Source organism: Pholis gunnellus (genome assembly GCF_910591455.1).
Source record: "Pholis gunnellus genome assembly, chromosome: 12".
Taxonomy (NCBI): domain Eukaryota; kingdom Metazoa; phylum Chordata; class Actinopteri; order Perciformes; family Pholidae; genus Pholis; species Pholis gunnellus.
The window spans coordinates 13,193,533-13,216,508 of record NC_136539.1 but is presented as its reverse complement, the minus strand read 5'-3'; the positions used below and the strand labels follow the sequence as shown (position 1 = coordinate 13,216,508).

At 40.8% G+C, this 22,976-nt stretch overlaps 4 protein-coding genes across 5 annotated transcripts in view; 3 read left to right on the top strand and 1 right to left on the bottom strand.

Moving 5' to 3' along the window:
• Positions 1–37: 37 nt before the first annotated feature.
• On the bottom strand, positions 38–4,748 carry mettl8 (methyltransferase 8, methylcytidine). Its single transcript, XM_079170911.1, has 10 exons — positions 4,678–4,748; positions 3,649–3,802; positions 3,308–3,399; positions 2,860–3,224; positions 2,643–2,692; positions 2,067–2,127; positions 1,323–1,462; positions 980–1,086; positions 796–861; positions 38–258 (listed from the first exon to the last, which is right to left on the bottom strand). Exons 2-10 carry the CDS (start codon positions 3,795–3,797, stop codon positions 104–106), a joined length of 1,185 nt encoding a protein of 394 aa, XP_079027037.1. The 5' UTR covers positions 3,798–3,802; positions 4,678–4,748; the 3' UTR covers positions 38–103.
• dcaf17 (ddb1 and cul4 associated factor 17) lies at positions 4,374–9,892 on the top strand. The gene is made up of 14 exons (XM_079170910.1): positions 4,374–4,902; positions 4,989–5,092; positions 5,488–5,578; positions 5,677–5,813; positions 5,923–6,001; positions 6,468–6,557; positions 6,642–6,749; positions 6,912–7,014; positions 7,136–7,278; positions 8,193–8,302; positions 8,472–8,559; positions 8,732–8,815; positions 9,001–9,156; positions 9,247–9,892. Exons 1-14 carry the CDS (start codon positions 4,774–4,776, stop codon positions 9,352–9,354), a joined length of 1,530 nt encoding a protein of 509 aa, XP_079027036.1. The 5' UTR covers positions 4,374–4,773; the 3' UTR covers positions 9,355–9,892.
• Positions 9,893–10,441: 549 nt separating this feature from the next.
• On the top strand, positions 10,442–12,634 carry cybrd1 (cytochrome b reductase 1; the record flags this gene model as incomplete). Its single annotated transcript, XM_079170540.1, has 4 exons — positions 10,442–10,634; positions 11,134–11,342; positions 11,752–11,906; positions 12,009–12,634. 4 exons carry the CDS (start codon positions 10,442–10,444, stop codon positions 12,286–12,288), a joined length of 837 nt encoding a protein of 278 aa, XP_079026666.1. The 3' UTR covers positions 12,289–12,634.
• Positions 12,635–12,944: 310 nt separating this feature from the next.
• LOC306704270 (dynein, cytoplasmic 1, intermediate chain 2a-like) overlaps positions 12,945–22,976 on the top strand; it is a 16,335-nt gene continuing 6,303 nt past the window's right edge. The window contains exons 1-9 of one of the 2 annotated variants that reach the window (XM_079170539.1): positions 12,945–13,015; positions 13,681–13,798; positions 14,888–15,002; positions 15,612–15,699; positions 16,801–16,890; positions 17,215–17,330; positions 21,859–21,945; positions 22,143–22,305; positions 22,410–22,509. In XM_079170539.1, coding sequence (XP_079026665.1) covers positions 13,691–13,798; positions 14,888–15,002; positions 15,612–15,699; positions 16,801–16,890; positions 17,215–17,330; positions 21,859–21,945; positions 22,143–22,305; positions 22,410–22,509 — 867 coding nt within the window. In that variant the 5' untranslated portion in view covers positions 12,945–13,015; positions 13,681–13,690. The remainder of the gene's footprint in view (positions 13,016–13,680; positions 13,799–14,887; positions 15,003–15,611; positions 15,700–16,800; positions 16,891–17,214; positions 17,331–21,858; positions 21,946–22,142; positions 22,306–22,409; positions 22,510–22,976) is intronic. The other variant, XM_079170538.1, reaches the window with a different exon arrangement.

Below are 22,976 nucleotides of genomic sequence, written 5' to 3'. Positions count from 1 at the left end.
ATACAGTTTTGTTGTAGTACACACTCTATTTGGTTATCACAGTTTTTCAGGATCGAATGAATAGAGCAAAGAATAAAACAAAAGGCCAGTGCGTAGTGGGATGTTAAGATGGTGGAGGTGGATATAATTTCCTGTACTTGCTCTGCATCCAAACTCGGTGCATTGCAACTTTCTTTCCTCTGTTCACTTGGAGTCGTCTGTCCTCCAGATTCTGAATTTCTTCCAGTCCAGCACTGGAAAATAAATCATGAACCTCTTCTGTAAAAAAAAAAAGAAAAAATGTGATGTTTTCATTTTAAAATGGCCATGCTTAAAAGGTGCTAAGTACATAAATAAATATACTTTTATTCCCTCTGCATAGCTGCAAGCTGGCGGCTTGGGTGCTAATGGCCCAAACAGTGCAAACATGACTGTAGCGGTGCTGACAGTGCAAACCGCTCATATGGACAAACATGCACTAAAATGTAAAGAAAGCATGGAGAAGCTGGCATTACAACCATATTACAACACACACTCAGGTAGACATTATTCCACTATATCTTTACAAAGCAAATAGTTGTTTGCTGCTATACTAATGCCCTGAATGCTGTATGGAGAACCTTTAAATATACTGTGTCAACATATTCCAATACCCCCAAATACCCACCCATGTATGTTAACTCCTCCAAGGTTCCTAAAACCTCAAAATCCCCTGAAAAAATACCAAGGACATCACCCCAGTGTCCTCAAAAGTATTGCTTCGGTCTTGTCAGCAACTATTAGTGATGAGATGAAGATCTCATGGTTCAGAAATACCTTTAGTGAAAAAGTACACGCAGGTTCCATCTCCTCGTGTATAGAAATGTTCTGATAAGCACCGTCCTTGTAAGAGATTAAAAGGTTAAACAAGTAAATATAGTCAATTGTCAAAAACACTGCACACACACAGAAGTGTATACAGAATATCAAACAAATTAGGTTAAGTAAGTTGGAAGCTCACCTTTCTTAAACCTGAGCTGTGAGAAGTCATATCTCCCATAATCACGGAAGAGAAATGTCCCTCCATGTTTCAGGTACGTAGATAGTCGGTTCACAATTCCTTGCATTCTGTGAGTGAAATGTCAATTAACAACCCCTCAAATGTCAACCTAACCACTGTACAGTTAATGCGTTGTACTCAGTGACACAATACAGTTAGATTTATATTTAGGTTATGTAAGGACTGTAATGATTTAGACAAAGCTAAATGTGATGGTGGGTACGGGGGTGTTTTAGGGGTTGTGAAGGGGCCTGACAGCTGAGAAATGATATAGGCTCTCCTGTGTCTTTTAATTTTCACCTACCGCTCCGGATGAATGGAGGAGAGCACAAAGACTGCCAGAATAACATCCAGGCTCCGAGGAGGGAATGGAAAGGAGGCCATCTCCTCGCAAATGTCATGGACAAAGGCGTGACACACAGAGTCATGGTAGTCTGGATGGTTCTATATGAGGAAAATAAAATAGGCTTTTTTCATAGATGAAAATTTGCCAAGCCCAAAATAAAAAGATCTTTTATATTTAAACCACTTTGTTTCTCTTTTAATTTCCTTCTCAACATATTAATTGATTGATTCAGCTGTAGCTACTAGGCAGAGCTTTGAGTTATTCTGCAGTACATTCAAGTGTCCCATTGTGTGAGGGAACAATGGTCGGGACTATAAAAACTAATCTGAATGGACATTTTTGAAAGCTTAAAGATTGACATCAACAATAGCTTTACAATGAATGAATTAAATGTATTACTTCATCAAAAGTTCATGTAATCTGTCTAAATATTTTAGCAGTTCATGACATGGAGGAATACTAATCTGATATGATGGAAATACCCTCAATACATTGTCCACATGATCACAGTTGGTACCATAAAGACACCACTGCTAGTTTGACTTCATAAAGCTTTGGCTGTGTTTAAATTATATATATATATATATATATATATATATATATATATATATGTGTGATATGAGTCTGCTTTGAAAAAATGTATGGACCTCAATACAGTTTATTCTGTGCATGTTCATACCGAGCAATATTAGCAAAGCTTACCTTGACCAGCTGAATGGCACATGGGGAGAAGTCACAACAGTATAAATATGCGTCTGTTTCTCTGTGGAACAGAACAGCCAATTTAACAACCTTTGACTGATTACAAATAGAGTGCAACTGCACCTTTCCTTTCATGGAAGCCAAGATTTCACCTTTACTTATTGCCAAAAATTGCCTTTCTTTTCAGAAGACATTTTGACATGTCGCAGTAGGAAAAGACGGGTCAGGGTCCTGCACAGTCAAGTGTATTTTAACAGTACAAGCAATGTGGGCACATGTAATGTAATTATACTGACTGTATATTGCTCCTGTACATAGTTCTGTAATAATATGATATATCATTCATGATGAGCCACACTTTTGTGCTGATGATGATGTGTAGCTGGATAGTGTTATGGTGCCTGCACTCATAACAATAAAATGGTAAAGATAACTATATTTTACTGCCCAGTAATGTGTGCATTTGAATGTTTTGCTTCTGTAAACATGTGTTGCTTCTGTCGACATGATCCACATTGATGGTGTTGAAAAGGTTAACTTCAATGGAATATATGGAAATATGAAATATTTACTCACTTTATGGAATTAACGATGGGAAATACGCTGTTACCAACCCCACATCCAACCTGTAGAAAAAATATTTGATTGTATTTGTTATGTATTATTATTATTTAAGTGCTGTTATCTCACATTTTTAGTATAGCATCTTACAGCCTGTTATTGCCACAATTGTGTAATAGTCCATATGCAACAATCAGAATTAAAATCAATACATGTGAACAATTTTGAAAACCTCCAAGATCCTGAAAGATGCATGCTGGCCAGGGAAAGTAGCAGCTTGTATGGCAGCTTCATTTTTATCCGGTGCTGCTCCCTGACCGGACTCTGTCTGATGATTGGGGGCGTCTGCATTTCTGTGATGGTGTGTGGGTCCGTTGTGTTGCCGGTGTCGAGTCTCTGTGTCTGTGCTGGATCCAGTCGGTTGCGGGTGTGACGCCTGCTGATCACCCAGACGCCCGTTTGTGGTTTGACTTTTTGCACCCGAAGGAAGCAGTTCTGGGAACTCTAAAAACAGCCACTTGCGATCTTTAAAGAACTTTTCCTGGTGCATCTTGTAAAACTTGTCCCAGTATTGGCAAGCCTCTGTATCAAATTTACCTGTGTGGAGAAGATATTTTCCTAAAAGTTAACCCCATTCAAATGTAACCTGGAAACCTATTTTTGCAGGGAAACATTCTTGCCTTGTTCCTCCAAAGGAATGTGTATGCAGGAATTTTCTTTTGCCTTCTGTCGTGCGTTTTCTTTATCCTCTTCCGTCCATTGCACATGATCCCTAATAAATAAAGCAGTAATGCTATTGTTCATACATCTGCTCAACTATAGTAACTCATGAACAGCATCAAATAACAGAAAATATAAAACTGTAACATATAAATCCACTGTTGTGTGTTGCAGGTTGATCAGAAAGCTGTTAACTGAAACCCTAAATCTCAGTCCAGTGCTGTTCAAACTAGGCACACCTATTCTGTAATCCTACTATCTCCATAAAAGGTACAAATAATTACTGCAGTACATCACTGACCACATGTTGTGCTTAAAGATGTCATCAGTATTGGTCAGAATCCGTGACCCAAGTGGAGCTGAAGGTCTTCCATCTGTCCTATGTCTTGACGACAATCTGCTGAAAACTTCAGCAGATTTGGCGATAGAGAAACTCCGCAGTTTATGCATTTATTCTGTAAAAATGCAAGAAGAGTAAAATATTTTACAATGCTTTGACAGTGCACCCACAGCTAATAAACACTCACTGGAGCTGGTGTTTAATAATGCAAACTAAATTATTGTTTTACTCTTCAGGCAATATTTTGCTGCAAGTGGGGACCCCAAACTTTACACATGTAACAAATGGCAGGCAAAGTTTTAATAAAATGTTTCTATAAATGCACTATACATCTGGAATATTTATATTTCATGAAACAGTGCTGCCAAAGGAGTCTTTGATTTGAATATTTAATTCAATGGATGGTTGGAACAAGCCAATACAGCACAATATAATACAGTCAAAAAGTATGAAATAATGACAATAATGATGAAATCTGACCTTAAAGCTACGTAAGGTGAAATAAAACTAAATGTTGATGGGTGGTAATCATACAGTCTATGGTGGTTATACATCGATGCTCCATGGTCAACGTAACAACGGTCGAGAGGAGGGCGCTAATGTTCCAAGATGGATGCCGTGTGCCTTAATTCTTTCACTAGAAGAAGACATTTGAGGAAGCCTACAACTATGGAGCGAGTGGACAGATAGCAAGCGTGGGCAGTTAACTGACGCGAGATTATTCCACCAACTTTTAACTGCTGATATCACTTATTTGTTTCACCCCATGGACAACTCCGCTGTTCACCTAACGCTCGGTTACATATAACACACCAGGTACGACTTTCGAACCCGGAAGTAAACAAGTTATCAGGGTGGTCGTGCTTAACAACTGTTACCTTTTTGTGTTAGCTAAGCTAAGCTAACAGCAAAGCTAAAGAGGAGGTTCCATAGTGGAGGTTTTTGGACAGATGGACAGTCAGTGAGGGGTTTGAACGGTATCGCCCTCACCTTGCTCTGCCTGTGCACGTGGGGTCAGCTCGGGTTGTTGTCTCCCGTCATGCTACCAGACAGTCCTCTTGTAGAAATAATAAGAGCCGCCTGCTGATGGCGCCGTACCGCAGTAAGAGAGCCGTAAACGCCGCTGAGCTGTTGAGCCGGAGGAGCAGAGGAATCAGGGATGCTGGGACTCTGATCAGACACAACATGAAGGTCCTTCGAGGTATCCTCCTCCAGGTAATGGCAAATAAATACTTAAAACTATTAACTGTATAGCTGGTTTCAATGGATGCTTTAATATGCTATCTTGTTTATCATTGCAGGACAACAGGGATTTCATAAACGTATGGAACAAGAGCTCCAAATCTACAATAATGTATGAGAATGGTAAAATCTACTTTGAAAATTACCAGAACTGCTACAGCTGGTGAGTATGAATGTTTTACTTTTTTATTTGTAGTTTTCAGCACACAAAATAAGACCTTAGAGCTACAGATGAATTGCAGCATCTTTAAAACTGGCGTTAAAAAGTCACAGAATACATAAGTTAAGTAAAGTTGAGTATCTCTGAAGAAATGAAATATTGCCTTCCTTTATTAATATGGTGGCAGGGCTTTTCCCTCTATATACATAGCTTGTATAGATACAATTTTACCTAGTTTATTAATGTCATCTACCAAATTAAAAGCGCTGTTGTTAGAGCAATGTGAAAATTAGTGTATATTGTCATGATGTTTATGTACATGGCATTCAAGTGTAAGGGACATTGACAACAGAATAATGTTTATACTCTGACACACAATGAGTGATTTCTGGTTTCAGTGTTCATGCAGAGCCTCAAGTTCTATACAATCTGCCTAAGAGATCTAAACTGGAGAAGTTTGAAGATGCCTTGCTGTGTCAGAGCCCACTTGTAAGTGCCAAACTGAAGCTGATTTTTTTTTTTTTTTTTCATCACCAGATTTATAACATCCCGGGTTCAGATTGTTGTTTCATTTGTCTCGTTGACAGGACAGCACGCTAGCCTCACCCTCTGATCAAAAACCCAGCCTCTTGGCTCTGACCGCCGATAACTGGCTGTATCGCCTTTCAGCTGAAACAGGAGAGGAGCTGCAGAGAGTTTACCTGTCTTCAAACCATAAGTTCAGGTATTGTCAGGGCCCTGAGTTCTCTCTTCCTATAAATAAATGTAGCCTTTTTTCAGTTTTAGTTCATTTAAAAAACGTTTTGCCTTATTGTATGTTGTTTTTTTGGCAGGTATCTCGGCTGGGATGTTTCTCAAGAGATGTTTTATGTTAAATCTGTTCAAAACAAAGAAACCTCTTTAGCCCGACAGGTAAGTTATGGTGTGTTATGTGTCAAGTTTTGTGCCTTATTGAAGAGTGTAAGGGCACTTCATTGAGGGTAATGCAGCCTATAGAACTCTCTGTACATGGATTTTTGGCAATTTTGATAGGCGCATTGCATAAAATCTAAAGAAATATATAAAAGATCTTGTAATGATCAGTGAGGTATTTTAAGTATCACTAGTCATTTCTCAGAGCTTAAGGTGATGTCTTTGAATTGCTAATTTTGTCCTGAATCTGAAAATATTCATATTACAATAATCAAGAAGTCATAAAAAGCAGTAAATTCTCACATGTGTGAAGCTGGAACCAGTGGAAGTTTTCTTAATAAATTACAAATATGTTTCTCTTTTTTTTCCCAACAAATCAATTTGCTCAACTGTTAATTTTTACTACTTATCTTATCTTAAATGATCTCTGATGTGGAAAAGAGATGACAGAGTTTTTAATTCACAGGCAGGAATCACTCAGAATACGGTGATGCACTTGGCCATCTTTCATGTCTTTCCCTTACAAATTGTTGGCATTTTGGAGATCAACAAAAAGGTATGCAGATTTGATCGTGGTTTATTATTTATTTGCCTGAGGGATTGATGTGTTATTACAAAAATGTAAATCTTATTCTTTCAGGTATTTGGAAATGGCGTTACCGATGTTGTTCTGTCCCAAGGTGTCCTCGTCGTGTCTTACAGCAACAAGTCGGTGAAGCTGTACAGCTTTGAGCACATTGTTCAAAGGGTGGGCATTTTAAAGAGTTTCCTGCACACCGTTGAGCATTCTGAATCATAAATACATTTTTGAAAATGGAATATATGTGAATATGTAATGTTTTCTATTCTTCTGGCTCATCTCTGCCGCTTACAGCTCTTTATATCTGATGAGCATTTTCTTTGTTTTCAGTACTTGACAGAGAAGCTAATGCTTGGAAAGCAGAGTTCACTTCTTGGTGGCAAAACTGTGGGCGATGTTCCGTTTGGCATCCCAGTAAATATACAGATCACAGGTGAGTCCATTTTGAAGTCTGGACCGGTGGTGCCTTTGTGTTAAAGATTTCAGTGGATCTACCTGACTGCTTTAAATAGAAATGTTTTTCATTACAATTGTTTTTTTGTCTTAATGCGCAGATTGGCCTCCAGTGCTTTTCGAAGTATCATGTGCTAATAACAGTGTCCAGATTGGAGGCTACCCGTGGCATTACATCTACACACCACTGCATAAAAATCACAAGGGCACTCACCACATCTGTTCACTGAAGGACAGCACCATGGTAGGTTTAAAGAATCCTCTTTAACCATACACTGTACCATGATGTTTCAAATCATTTTGAAAATGTAGCATATGTTTGGCTATGATGGGCAAATATCCCCATTCTTCCTGTGTGATAGAGCACCAAATTGGCCAGAGCTATTGAAACTGGCAGGGTAAGAAGGGCCGCAGATGTTTGTGACAGTCTTTGTATTCAGCTGCTGGACAGCGCAGAACACAACCAAGCCTGTAATCACTATTCAGAACCCCATTGTGAAGATCTTTTTTGTATGTTTTATACAAGACTCTCTTCTCTAGATTATTCCAGATGCAGTGTCTTTCATGACACTGTTTATTCTTATTTAAATGCCAGAGACAATTGCCAGCAACTAGAGCTGCATAATATATTGTGTGGAAAAACATAAAATCCCATTTTAGCAGCCACAGTTTCCAAAACATAAGAAACTATAGTTTTGCTTTCCCTGAAATACTGGTTAAAAATACTGGAGCTATCAGTGTAAAACAGAAATACATTTGTGGTATCATTTTGAAATGATACGATACACACATCATTACCAGAAACCTAACTTTCAAACTGATAATCCACCTGAAATGTTCCCAAGTATCAAATAGCTCTATAACACTCCTTCAAGCTCTAGAAAGCTGCAGCACTTATCACAACCACCTTCTTAAGTGTGCAGTGGTTAAGCTGTACTCAAACAACAGAGTTTGAATGGAGTATCACTGAGATAAGTCAAGCGTTATCTTCTACATCGTGTTGCGTGCACAGGTTGTTGATGCTTAGCAGACTGAGGTGCACAAATCCAGTTACATATCACAGAAAGAAACGTGTCAGTAGAGTCAAAGTGAAATAATATCATATTTGACCTCGTTATAGTTATGTGATCATGATACTTTTTAATGTTATGACATTAGGCATCAAATGGAATACAAAACATGAACTGCTGCTCTCTAGAGAGTGATGGGATTTTCTTCCACCCTGACGACTCGGGAAGAATCCTTCATGTTGGACCTGCCGTCATAAAGTGAGTGCTACAGTCAATGTTTACATATCAAAAGGAAGACAGTGGTGAAAGGTGTTTTTTTTTTATTTAGTTTTTTTATCCCCTGTCACGAAAAGCAACAATATGCACAGTATGTTTTTTTTTTATATTATTATACATGACATGTTCCATACGTTTTTTTTCCTCCAAGTGTCCTGAAAATCCTTGGTGAACTGAACAATGGTTTACCATCAAAGGTAGTTGAGGATTTCTCTATGAAAACCCATCGAAACAACAATGTAAGTGTCATTATTTACCTGCTAGCGGACTATAAGCTGTACTCACAACATACTTGCTTTACCTTGATCGTGACTCCGTCTCATGTGTGTATCACATGTGCACTATAACGACTTTGGTCAGACAGTCTTTGTGCGGGTAAAATTTAACATTTCGGCGTTCCGTCTACTGCAGCCTACCTCACAAGTCACAGTCACCTCATCGGGCCGAATAGTGAAGAAAAGATTTCATCAGCTGGATGATGACCCAGATCAAGAGGTAAGTGATTACGCTTTAATATTGATCCAGAAACATAGTGGTTGTGGAACATACAAATACTCTTTGGCAGCCAGGAATAACATCCAGTCTCACATATTTTTTTTTTAAGGTTTCTTCATATTCTATATTTTTCTTATTGTCAACAAATGTCATGAAAAGACCAAAAGCAACAATTCTTTTTACAGACTTTCCGTATAGTGGAATATGAGGACGAGCTGGACCTTTTGGCAGCGGTGGTTACTAACGGTGAGGAGGGAGAAGGAAGAGCCCAAATCCGACTGCATGACAACCAGAGTGGGCAGTTACTGCGGACCGTGGATCTGGTTGAACCTTGGGACGAGGTGAGGGACCTCACATGACTGTACCAACCTTAGAAGAAGTTGAAGTGTCTGTGTATATGGATTCATGTGTACTCTTTTAATCTGTTTCAGACTTATCGCCATGAGTTGTTTTTTGACAAAGACACATTTGTTCATATTGAACAGAAGAACACCAGCTTCTGCTGCCATGTGTACAAGCTCAAGGTTGCCAGAAAATAAGGCTTTTATTTTTTTCAAGATAGTGTAAATATTTGTTTCCAACTTGTGTTTTTTGTACAGTTTTTCTGTAAAACTCGCATTGCTGTTTTTCACATCTGGATTACTGTGTCTTGTCTATTGTGTGAATTATGTTAGATAATCATCATTGATGAATTAAATCATTGTGGTGTCTGCACTGTATTACTGATAAACATGTGTGGTCTCATCTCGTCTATGAACACTTTTACAATCTTTCTTTTAAATTTAAATTCTTATGTTTTTTTCCAAGTTACTCTGTATTCCTGCATCCTGCATCATTCTTCTTTCCACCATGTTCATCCAAATATTAACATATTCAAAATTGGTTGCGATGCAATGTGATCACAATTGTGCAACTTGCTTTCACAACCCGCTGCACTAATGTGTTTGCGTGGTGAAACCTGGCCATTTGTTACAAATATAAATAAGCATTCTTGCAAACTCAGGCAAGTTTACATTTGGGGTTTTTATACCAATGTTTATTAACATACAGTACGCTGTCCCTGTCAAATATGCAAATAAATACATTTGAAATTGCAGGTTTTGTATCAAGCTACACTTGTGCCCACATGTTATATGTTGTAGTTTGAAGTTATTAGCAAAGGTTTGTTTTTTACTGAACTACTAATAAGTAATATGATGAATGAATATAAAACTCAAACTTATATAACTTATAACCTTCATTTTTCAAGTGTGCTGAGTTTACATTATTGAAAGATAACTAAAACCAACAAACAGAAAGTAACAAAGACAGAAGAACATAGCGGTAGTACTAGTAAAAACATGACTTTTAAGGATTACTCAAACGCATCACTGTGGAAGTCCAGAGCACTGTTGCAATAACTTGTACAGCTCAGATAATGACAGTGCAAAAAGGGTTTTGTTTTGCAGTTAATTGCTCACAGACTGTTCTGTAACTTCTATAACCGTCAAAAGCTACAAAACGTGTTTCCTCCAAACATTTTCTCAGCTCTCTGGGTCACGTGGCCGAGGTCCCTCCTCAACGGGCACCACTTGAAGTTGTTGTCAAGTCGCGCTGTGCTGCTGCTGCTGCTGCTGCTCAACACTGATGGCGATGGAGAACTTCAGACAGTTTGCGGTCACTCTGTCCGCCGCCTTCGCCTTCGGGATCGTCTCCATAGTATTCGTGGGAATATGGGTTAGTCACTACAGAGAAGGTTTAGCTTGGGATGGAGGACAGGCGGAGTTCAACTGGCATCCGGTCTTGATAGTCAGCGGATTCATTTTCCTGCAGGGATTAGGTGAGAGGAAGTCTTTTTACTAAGTGTTGTGGGTTTTGTTTTGAAGATATGTGAACAACTGGAAGAAAGAATCGCTCAAGGGCATGTTGCTCAAGGAGAGAGGCTACTACTGATTACGAGTGCGTATTTATGAACGCAAAGTCCGCCACCGTCAGTCGTAAAGTGCAGCAACCACAAATAGGGACGTTTGAGTAAAGTATAAGTTTAGTCTAATAACACGGCTGAGCATCTAGCCTGCATGAGCAAAAATGAAGCTACAGTAAGCATGCACCTAGAAAGTAATTCATATAATGAGGGCTTCTTATAGTGGTTTACCATCAACTACACCTTTCATAACATACTTTAATGTGTACCTGTCATACATGAAAACCTCACTTAAGCAATGTAATGGCAGATGCCTGTACTCTTTTTAAGTGAAAATGTGTTTAATATTCTCTAAATGAACGAAATATCTATCATAGTTGCTTTAACGTTTGTCTGAATGGGACTTCTCTTGCAGCCATCGTGGTCTACAGACTCCCCTGGACCTGGAAGTACAGCAAACTGACGATGAAGTTCATCCACGCAGGCTTGCACTTACTGGCCTTCATCTGTGCTGTCATAGCCATGGTGGCCGTTTTTGATTTCCACAATGCTGCCAAAATCCCCAACATGTACAGTTTGCACAGCTGGCTGGGCCTGACAGCTTTGATACTCTACTGTCTGCAGGTAAATAAACTCTATTTCAAAAATATTTGATGTAATATGATGGTAAACAAAGGCCCCTGATTGTGTTTTGCTGTGCTGGTAATAAAAAGTACATAGTTTAACCATTTTGCAGCGTTATTGTTGCATGTTTCAAAGCACTGTACTTTCAGCCTATACCATCTTTGATAATATTTTATGGTACTATGGGCTGGTTCAAAATAATACATTGACAATTTCAACAGAATTACATAGCTTGGCAAATGCTTGGCTCCATTTTTACTTCTTGTCAACTAATGTCATTCACATACACTGCAACCTCGAAAAGCAGCTTACTCTTCTTTAAAACGCCAAGTCATAGTGAACAACAGTCTGGTTTAGTACAACAATCTGATAAGTGGATGTTTTTTTCTTTTTCTCCTTCAATGGGCAGCTTGTTCTTGGAGTTGGCATGTACTTGATACCATTTACACCTGCATCCTGGAGAGCAGCGTTTATGCCCCTCCATGTCTACTCTGGTCTTTTACTCTTTGGCAGTGTAATCGCTGTAGCACTCATGGGCATCACAGAGAAACTCATTTTTGGCCTGTAAGTATTTTTAAAAAAAAGGCTGATAATAGTTTATAAATAATGTTAAGGTGCTACTTCAGAGCAGGCATAACTTGTCTTTTTTTGAACCTCATCACCAAGGAGCAACCCGAAGTACAAGGACTCTCCCCCAGAGGCAATCTTCGTGAATGTTCTGGGAATCCTCCTAGTGGTTTTTGGAGCTCTTATCCTCTGGATTGCCACTCGAAGAACTTGGAAACGCCCCAGTGAGCAGGTCTTGCACACTCTGCATACCAATGGGGGAAGTGACGAAAGCGGCAAAGTCGGTCCAGCCTTGTCTGAGCTATCTGATGGAGCTGACGCTGAGCCCTGTGGGGAAGTCAGGAGGAGGAGTTACAAATTAGATGATCAGGATAACTGATTGCAACATAACTGACTCGGAGTCGATACTGTCTCCAGTGTTGAATGTATGTATATCCAGTCTAAATTGGTTAGAGGAGGTCAACATTAAGAAATCTATTTATGCTGATCGTTCTATATATAACTTTCTCTTGTGCTCCTTGAAGTATGTATTTAATTTCGTTTGTATTACTTTTCTCTAACATTTATTGTAATCGCATGCAGATAATGCTGAGTTACTTTATAACAAGATTCACGTGATGTGGGAAGACTCTTTATTGACATACACTGTGCAAATATTTTGAATTTTTCTATACTCTTAATTCTTTTGTATTGCCTTATCTGGGTGTTTTACATTTGTACAGAACCTACACTTTACAATAAATGATTGCAACTTCTAAATAGCATTGTATAGTCATTGAATATTTGGAAATATATATGCAGAGAGAAGAGAAAAACTATCCATACAATAGAACACAGTATAAATGCTCTAGCTTCCTAATATCTGTCAAAAGTAATATTTTACCATTCAGGTCACAACATCAACCACTAACACAAGTCTTATCCATCAAGCTCAAGAGACTTTCCATTCTATTCTCCATATTTGACCTCAGATGACAGCAGCGCAGCTATACGTCAAAGCGAAATGCTCCTTTTTGGCTCTTCCCAGCACCCGTATTTGTGTCGGCAGCCCGTTTGTTTTGGCTGTTTTATTGGCATTTGGTGTCGGGTCGAAAACCTGCTTCAAGGTTCGTAATCTACACATCAATGTCGTATTAGCTATAGTATCACACACTTGTAACACTGTGTTGAAATGCATTTTGTATTTATTGAGTTACATTAAACTGCGCGTGGTTCAATCAGTAAGTACATGTTGTACAACAAGCATCGCTAAGCTAGCTCTGTAGCCCGTGATAACAAGGAAGGCTAGCAGCGGCAGAGGCCGATTGGATGCTAACGTTGAGTGTCTCCTATTAAACTATGGTGCGATTAGTAAAATAAAACACTACATGAAAGGTAGAGCAGGCTTGTTATTTGAACGCGTATATATCAAGGTAATAAGGACCAGAAACAAGTGACTGAAACTGACAGGATAGCCCCATGCTAAGCTAACTGTAGGGTGGGGCTCTCTGTTTGACAATGACTGGTCAGCCGGGCTGTTGGTTTAATCACGTTTATTACAGCAGAGAGTATTTGTGTTGAGATGTTTAACTCACTCAGCTGCAGAGAAGACAGAAAACACTGGTGGATGGTAATGCAAGGTGGTGCTGAAGCTGAGAGCATCAACTGTCAGGAGACACTTGACTTTCTTCCCTCGATGCTTGTTCTTTGTCTGATATACTTAACTTTAAATGCAATATTTTCCAATGTATTCGTAATGGCACACGAAGGCAAATAAAATGTTTGTTTACAGCTGTGGCATCATGTCGGACAAAAGTGAGCTGAAAGCAGAGCTTGAAAGGAAGAAACAACGCCTGGCACAAATCAGAGAGGACAAGAAAAGGAAGGAGGAGGAGCGCAAGAAGCAAGCGGTACGTTTTAAGGATCTCTGATGTTGAATGAAAAATTAATATGGAGAATAAACAGCATCAAAACCATGGTTCAGAGTGAGCATTGCAAAAAATAATCAGCAATTCAAATGCAAATGCAGTTCCATTCACTTAATATGTTTTTGAGTTCCGGTCGTCCAGATGGTCTAATAAATGATTAATGGCCTCCAATTACACCTGAATCAAGTGCAGTTTAGAGCTTAAGAGAACCGATGGTTGTGTTGGCAGACAGGTACCAAAGACAGGCTCCTCCTGAGAAAGTTAGCATGTTGATAGTTCAATAAGTAGCATTGTTTATAAATAAGTCATTTATAACAATGGTTTGTATTTGTTAAACACACGTATGAATGTTATTTCATTACAGAATTAGCTGAGATGTACATATGAAATGTAAATTATGTGCATGTTGAGATGCAAAGTAATGTTAAAATGATTGATTTAATTTTTGATTTTATGCTCTCTTTTTCATAATTATGTCATCAAGGGTTTCAGATTTGTGCTCTTTGTAAATGTCAGTGATTTGTGTAGCCAATACGTTTTACATTGATGATCAAAATATAGTTAGCATGAGAAAATCTTTATCAATTGTTTTTTTGTCAGTTGATTAACAGTAAGTAAAGTATATAAAAAAACGCTCAATTTGGGTGTAATCCAATAATATAACAATCTAAGCCAAATGAGTCCCTGTTTATTGTCATGTAATATCTGACTGGGTCCGTTTTTAACGTGCCACAATGATTAGTAGTGTTTCTACTCAAGATACGGTAATAAGTCCATATAGCCTGTCTTGAGAGGGGAAAGCTTTGTTAAACTTTTTCGCCTTCCGATCTGGTCTGGAAATCTACACCTCCAGCTCAGGGCCACGGACAAATAATGTCTTTAGTTAAAAATGGAAACACTAAGTTGTCCTTCACTCAGAGGCATTAGATTAAGTCCAGCTTTTGGGCATCTTCTTTTTCCAAAAATCTCTTTTCTTAAGTTTTAAGTTGTGTAGAGGTTGTTGTCTGAGATCAAAGCAATGTATTGTGGTTATTTAGAGATTTAATGAATGATGTGTTGCTCTGTTTTCAGGCGGACCAACTGAAAGAAGCTGCACATCACCAGGATGATTCTGACCTGGAGAAAAAAAGACGTGAGGCGGAGGCTATTCTACAGAGCATGGGCATAACTCCAGATACCCCTCTTGGTATGTTTCACATTACCAGTTAAATTATGTAACCATAGGAAAAAAATAATAATTTGTGTTCAATTGTTTTATTACTTTCTGTACCCTAGAAATAGGATTAATGTGTGTATATATAAAATGCTCATCTAGTGTGGATGCAAACACCCTCAGCTGAAAACAAGCATTTTAACCCCATAATCCTCGTCTGTTATTCTAGTATAGACTGTATTAATATTGGTTTATAGAGTTTAGTGGGATTGTTAGGGCACTGACACGTTGCTGTCAGCAGGTGGCAGAAGAGATCCATAAGAAAATCATAAGTCTCACAGGATGCAGACAAACTAGAAACACAAATGAACAAAATATATCGCTAAAGACAAAGTCAGTGTGTGTTATTAAAGCTTATTTCCCAATATGTGCGGCTCTTGCCACAGCTCAAGTTTGTTCCTGATTGAACTTGTTTTGCTACTAACGTCGAGGCTTTACGCACATTATAGCATGCTCATTAAAACATAGCCGTCATAAAATCTACATTAGGATTGATATCACTCCCTGTGGATGCATTTTGCACTTTTTGTTGTGACTGTCTTCACACTGTAACAGATGATTACTGTCTGTCTCGCAATGTAGCCCCTCCTTCCGTCTCTCCAACTACCAAATCAGCGGGCACGCCAAGTGAGGCAGGGAGCCAAGACTCTGATAGTGCCGTGGGACCCAGGTACACACACACACACACACACACACACACTCAGCAACAGATTGAATAACAAAACGTCTTCCCAGCTTCTAGTACATTACAATTGTGGAACAATATTCCTATTAATGAAGAACTAATGGCTGTTTCTCCACCTGAAGCAACATGTTTCAATGCTTGGTGCTTTATTGAGCTTCATATGTCTTCTCAGAAAGTTACTTTTGTGCTCTTTTGTGTGCTCACTTATGCCAGCAAGAATTCCAGCGTCCTTGTCCCAGCCTCTCGAGCCACTTAAACTGCCACTGTGTTGTAGAGCAAATTAGTTCTAAAGTATTTAGAAATTTGCTTAGTAAAATGTGGGTGTGTTCTACGCTTTGCATCAGTTTCAACTCCTGACAAAGGCTATGAATATATATATATATATATATAAAGCATAATTGCGCGAAGCACAACTGAGCCAAAATCCTTTGGAAAGTCTCGTACCATTGCTGTGAATAATGTCAAGTTTATGCCAACCGAGTGCATGTTTATTTAATTTGTGTGCCATTGAATTACGACGATCCTAAATTACCAATAAAACAGCAGGCTGTTGTGATGCCTGGGGGACTTCTTAACCCCTAATTAGACCCCCTTCCCTGGGCTGAAATTCAAGCTCCCCCAGTGTCCCATCAGGCCCAGGGAGCTGTTCCCCCTACGTGTTGACTCATTTCCCTCGCTAGCATTGCCCTTTCCTACACACATGGAGGTCATGTTTTCTCCCTGAGGGTTCTCTCTCTCCCTCGCTGCCTCTCTGTCTGCACAGCACTCTCAGCCTTTGGTGTGACACAGTTCAGGCTGTATCAGCCCCGCAGGCAGCACATTACACCATGTGTCATCTCCCTCTGAGAGGCTGTGTGTCCGTGCATTTTAAGCAGATACGTCCTTCCATCTCTGAGCTGGAAAAAAACACAAAAACAACAGATCCAGTTTTAAGTTTGTTTTGATCCCATGGAAATGTAATAGATTTGTGAGCTGGGATCCAATCAGCATGTTGTGTGCCATGATGCTAACTTTATTTCCTGCTCGCTTCTCTCTCTCTCTCTCTCTCTCTCACTAATGCTGCCTTGTTGCTGTGACACTAACCAGGACTCTGCACTGGGACTCTGACCCGTCCACTCTTCAACTTCACTCTGATTCTGAGCTGGGGTACTGGACACTCTCTTCTCTCCTTTCCTGGTCATTTTTCCCTTCTCTCAATCTATGGCATGACTACTTTGTCTTCCAAAGTCCTTATTCGGTTAATGCAGTCCAGGAAAATGTTCAAGTCGTGCATGCAAGAATGGTCAGACAAAACCTTTTTAATTGATTCACACTGGTTGCCACACTAATCTGAAGTCTTTGCCATCCCACGAAACACTTACTGTGACTTGTAAGGAGGTGAAACGTGCTACATAGGCAGAAGAGGGTGATAGCAGAATGACTGTTTTGTATGTTTTTTTTCTTGCTATAATCATTACGGAAAAGTTTTGTTGCAAAGTTTGAGTTCTTCTGTGCTTTTAGGCGTGGAACTCCAAAACTGGGAATGGCCAAAGTCACACAGGTGGACTTCCCTCCACGTGAGACTGTGTCCTACACAAAAGAGACCCAGACACCTGTCATGACTCAGCAAAAAGAAGGTGATGCTCAGATTTTATTACATAGGTTAACCTTGAAAAATGGACAAAACCTGTCTTCACATGAACCTAACTGATATGTGGATGCATTAAGTATGTCGTGCTCAGTTAAGATGTGTAGCTTCTTTACGGACAAAAGTTTTGTTTTGCTGCAAGAATTGTGCACCGCTCGAAGAGAATTATTAATTACGGGTGTCGTGGACTGTATGAGGGAACAAGTGGGTACCGCAAGTGAATAACAAGTGGGGGAGATTTGAGATGAAAGTAAAGGAAAACCCGATTCCCAGGAAACATAAGAAGTCAAAGGAGAGATTAAATTCAGACGAGCCCTGAACCTCACAAGCAACTCCGCTTCGGCATAATTAACGAGCAGGATGAGACGACCAGTGACAGGAAGGAGAAATGCGATTCAGGGGAAAGATATGAAGCGCTGCACATACGGCTGCTTACGGCCTCTGAAGCATGTCGATATGGATGTAATTGCTGCACTGAAGCTTTCATGCGGTCGGTAAAAGAGAATATTTGGGCTGCTACTAACACCACATGTTGAACACATGCTCCATAAAATATGCAAGACCTGTGGCTGTGCTGCTTGTTCTTGGTTGATTTCTGGAATGACAGATGGCGGATAATGTGCCCGGCTGAAATCCTAATTAGTTTTTTCTTTTTTCTTTATAAGAAACATCAGAACTATTCTAGAGAACCTCCCCAACTCCAACTCTTGGAATGTGTCTGTCTTTTTAGCCGTTTGTTCCATTTATTTGCCTCAGCTAACACGTCCTTTTTAAGCATCTTTGACAGCCTGGTTAGGACTTTAAACAGCGTACAGATTGTTGATTGTTGTCCCTTCAGGTGATGTGCAGTACGAGCAGGACGAAAATTGTGTGATTTTGTGGAAGACTATGAGCGGAACTAGTGAAGGATGAAGAGCATCCCCCTGTTCCTCGTTGCTCTTTGCTCTGGACTCTACTGGGCATCGTAAAACTGTGTTAAACAACGATGGTTTCTGCCAGCTGTTCAACACGAGGCCCCCTTCCCCTCTCCGCCACTATGTAATCATTTCATCAACTCCCTCGCTTCCCTGTCTTCTCCCTTCACCGAACAGGCACATAACAAAACACACTCAGTGACATTGTGCATTTTCACACCATCACTTCTGGCACTCTGTGAGACGGCATCCCCTTCACAGCTTGCTCCCCTTGGTGCGTTTTCTGATGTGTGGGGTGGCGTCGGGCCTGTTCTCTGATTGAGCGATTTATCGTGTTGTCAAAAGGAGGCGATGGCGGCGCACTCTCAAGGTCAGCAGGCGGTGGCATTAGAGGGGAGCGGCTGCAGACCGAGGGTCCCCCACAGTGAGTGCAAGACATCTCGGAGAAAGGAGTGAAAGATTTAATGTCACCTGCCCTGTTGACCCAAAGAAAAACCTGAACACTCAAGGAGAACGCATCGTCGGGTTACGTGATGTTTGCTATCAATGCGGACAGTGTTGCGTCATGAATCTTTGTTAGCCTGGTGTGCTCTGAAATGTCCTCTCACATCTCTGTGACTGATGTTAATTCATCTTTATTTGCCAAGTTTGTGACCATGGGAAAGCGTAGAAGCACTTTTCTTTAGACTTAAAGTCGTGGTTTTGAGGAAATGTGTTGATTTTGTGTCATCAGATTGGTGAATATCTGGAGTCTACTCAGACTGCACGAGTAGGGAATGTGCAGCATCAGTATGCACTCTTCAACAATAGGCTGTAATTATGGAATAAGATATTGTTGGAGGTTCTGAGGGGGGGGGGGGGGGGGGGGGGGGGTGTAGCGTGTAAAAAAGGCTGGTCAGGAATATGAAGTATGCAGAGCAGTTTAGTAAATCTGATATTTAATTGAATGTGATTGTTTTAATCACTCTGAATTAAGGGGCAGGTCAAAACTTTTTTTCATCACAAAAGCCCTTGATGGGCTTCTTGTTTGAAGTGTCACTTGTCATTGTGGTCAGCTTGTATGCTCTTGATGATTAGAACTGTTAGATATCTGTTGTATCCCTCTGTCAGGCGGCAGCTAGTCACTCAAATGGAACATTTGGTGTGTTCTCCTTTTTATCTGAGTGTGTAGTTTTGAGTATTTCGCACCTTTTTTACAACCCGCTTTTTGCTGTAAGTCTCATTCGGCGGTGTTATGCGTTTGTATTTTATCTGTGATCGACGTTTCTTCTTCAGGAGGAGAGTGCTGGTTTTGGATTTCTGCTTGCCGTCGGGCCTGTTTGTGCTCTTTAGACCTCCGCGTCATTAGAGACGTCTAACCGTGTTGTAGAAGTTGAAAAACATTACACGTCTGTTTCACAGATGTCTTGAGGAGTGTTATCAGATTGACAGAAGTCTGTTTTTCTTTGCCTTGCAGCCATTTTAAATGTGCTTCACTGCCACACACAACCACACATGTTGACGGTGTGCCCCCTGAGAAGATGGGTTGATCCCAGTTTTAGAAGTACATTTAGTAAACTGTGGCTAGAGTTACTCTATTTTAGGAAACAAGAAGTTATAGTGCACATATATATGTGTGTGTGTGTGTGTGTGTGTGTGTGTGTATTGGTCGTTTTGTTTGCTGTGGTTATTGGCCTTTGTACAAGCGGGCAGAGAAGAAACCCTGCACGTGCTGAAGTCTGACCCCTATTGTCCTGGGACATATAGAAAGTGAAAAACACCTGCAGAGGGAGCAATACACTTTGTACATTGCTGGGCGCACACCGTGTTTGCATTAATATGTTGTCCATTGACTAAGACCTGTGAGCCACAACCGCCAACCCCCCCTGTCTGTCCGCCCCCCCCCCCCCCCCCCCCCACACATCCCCAAAAAGCTTTTATTTCTTAAGTGGTACAAAAGCCATAATTGAGCCTGCTTTGAGAGAAGGTGTCAGTGTATGGGACATCGGTGATCCGGGTGAATTCTGTTAAATGCAACCCCCCCCCCCCACCCCCCCCCCCCCCCCCCACCCCCCCCCCCACCCCCCACCCCCACCCTTCCTCCACAACCCATCAGCGCTACTACCCCACACTCACTACCCCCCCTACACACCCCCAGCGGGGTCACCAGGATCACTAGCTTTTCTCCAAATGGCCATTTTGGCTGGCAGGTGCATTATACCCTTTATTTTCAGATTGTCTATCCGCTCCTAATGCCGGGCAGGTTGATTGCTCTGGCTGCCTCGCCAGGGAAAGGGCTGACGAGCACGGCCGGGACTGGCTGAAAGACAGTGATTACTGTTTTCCTTTAAGCCTGATTGAGGCCCTTGAAAGGAATGATTTTAACCTTCTCCTGTTGGTTGCAGAGTATGGCCGCACATCGAAAACGGCTTGTGTCATCAACCCGGTTCTGTAAACTCATCAGTGTACCCAATAACCTTCTTCCCCCAAACCTCCGTCTGAGAAAAGGGGACAAATCACTTTATGGACAAAGTGACAGATGACATTATCATTTAGATTATCTCCGTAGGAAGGAGATTCTGGCATGCGGGGCCGTCGTCTTGGATTAACTATAAGGCTCATACCAAGATAAATGCTTGTAGGAACCAGGCGAGTATTTCCCGTCTCCTCATGAATCTGTTTTGTCCTGCTTTTGCTATTATTATTATTTTTTTCTACATTGAAAGCATAGGCTATAGGAGATGTGTTTTCATCTTCTTTGAGGTAGAGCCGGTGTGCAGTTTGCCAGCTGGTCCGCCCTGTATTTTGTTGTACATTCTCTGAGGTTGAATAGGAGTTGCAGGACCTCCTGCTAGGATGGTAATTGCACAGGCTTGCTGTTCAGGGAGAAGCTTGTCTTGGGGCAGCCAGGCGGAAAACCTCTGTGCCATCCCCATGCCACCTCTGAAGAGCACAAGACAATCCCTGCATCACCATCTGCTTTTTGCACCATGCCGTCATCTGGCCAGACCAATGGGGACGGGGCCCGGGCAGCTGCTCCACACCCTCTGCCCCCGCTGCCCCCGCTGCCCCGTGGCCTAGAAGGGGGCAACCTGCCACCGGGACACAGAGGAAACGGCTACACTGACAGCAAGACTTTCCATTGAATGGGGAGAGTCTCATTAACAGTTGGAAAAGACAGGGGTCCCTATGACAACAAGAACACCCGCTGCGCTGTGTCCCTTTAAACACAAATGACAAACTTCCCTGCTTTAGAGGAGCAGGTTCCTTTTTTGAAAGGCGACATTGTGCTGACAAACCAAACAAATGTAAGGCAGAGATACAAAATCAGTCTCTTGCTGTCCCCATAATCACTGGGTGGAGCTTTTATTGAAAAAAGGAAATAATGGAGGTGAAAGACGTAGGGACCAAAAGGTATGAAACGTTTATACAGAGGCATTACTGCTCTTTGTATGAAAGCGGTTGCTTTGAATTAATTTTTATTCCCCCGTTTACATTTGACGGTTTGACAAGATTGATAAAAAAACAAACAAAATTGAATTTCCTGCGTAGGATTATGTTGACTCAGACGTGGCGTGTGCAACCTAACTGTGTGTTTAACAATGTTTACTTTCTGATCAACAGAGGAAGAAGAAGAGGAAGAAAGTGCTCCACCTCAACCAGTAGTGGAGACTCAGACTGAGAAACCGGACCAGAAAGTGGAGGACGAAGGTACTTCTCCACCACTGATGATGCATACTTGCAATACAAATGGAGACACTTCAGTTCTTCTAGGGAGTTTTATAATAGTTGTTAGCAGCGGTCAGAGAGGTTTCTATTCCTGTACAGCAGTGCATCACATGCGCTATCATAAAGGCAACGAGGAGCAGGGATCCGTGTTACATTTCAGTTTGTGTTTCTCTGTGTAGCAACCCCCCACGAGCTGACGGAGGAGGAAAAACTCCAGATCCTGCACTCCGAAGAGTTCGTGAATTTCTTCGACCATAGCACTCGCATTATTGAGCGGGCTCTATCGGAGCACGTGGACCTCTTCTTTGACTACAGCGGCCGTGACCTGGAGGAGAAGGAGGGGTAATAATAAAACAACTAGTCTTTAAAAAAAAAAACAACAATAACATCGTAATTGGATTTTGAAGAAGTGTTTTTATTGATTTGTGGTGCTTTGTTTTCCCCAGTGAAATCCAGGCCGGAACAAAGGTCTTTCTCAACAGGCAGTTCTTGGATGAGCGCTGGTCCAAGCATCGTGTCGTCACCTGTCTGGACTGGTCCCTCCAGGTCTTTTCTTTTTTTTTTTTTAAACAACTTCCTGTAATTGAACCAACAGTCGAACACATTTCTCAGAGCAGTGTTTGGAAGTTGTTTGCAATTATCAAAATGTCAATCCTGAACCTGACTTCATTGTGTTAAAATATAAGTCATTATGTGGATAAGTGTTGCTAATTGGCTGTTGAAACAACTTAACTTTGCGCAGCCATAATGCTTTATGATTGCATAGCTTGAGTTTGACAGCATTTACTTTTCGCCACAAGTCCCTCAGGAAAAGTAAGTTATGTCCCACACATTGTCACTCAGTCAGGGGCCATAATGATTTGTTTCCTCTGGTGTCTAAGGTCATTTAATGCATGATTCTGCAATGACTTTTGACAGTGATTGAACACCAACTCTTTGTGCACAGTATTTATCAGCTCAGAGCGATATCCAGACCCTTGTCATTTGAAATTCTGAATTCACGAACAGTAAAT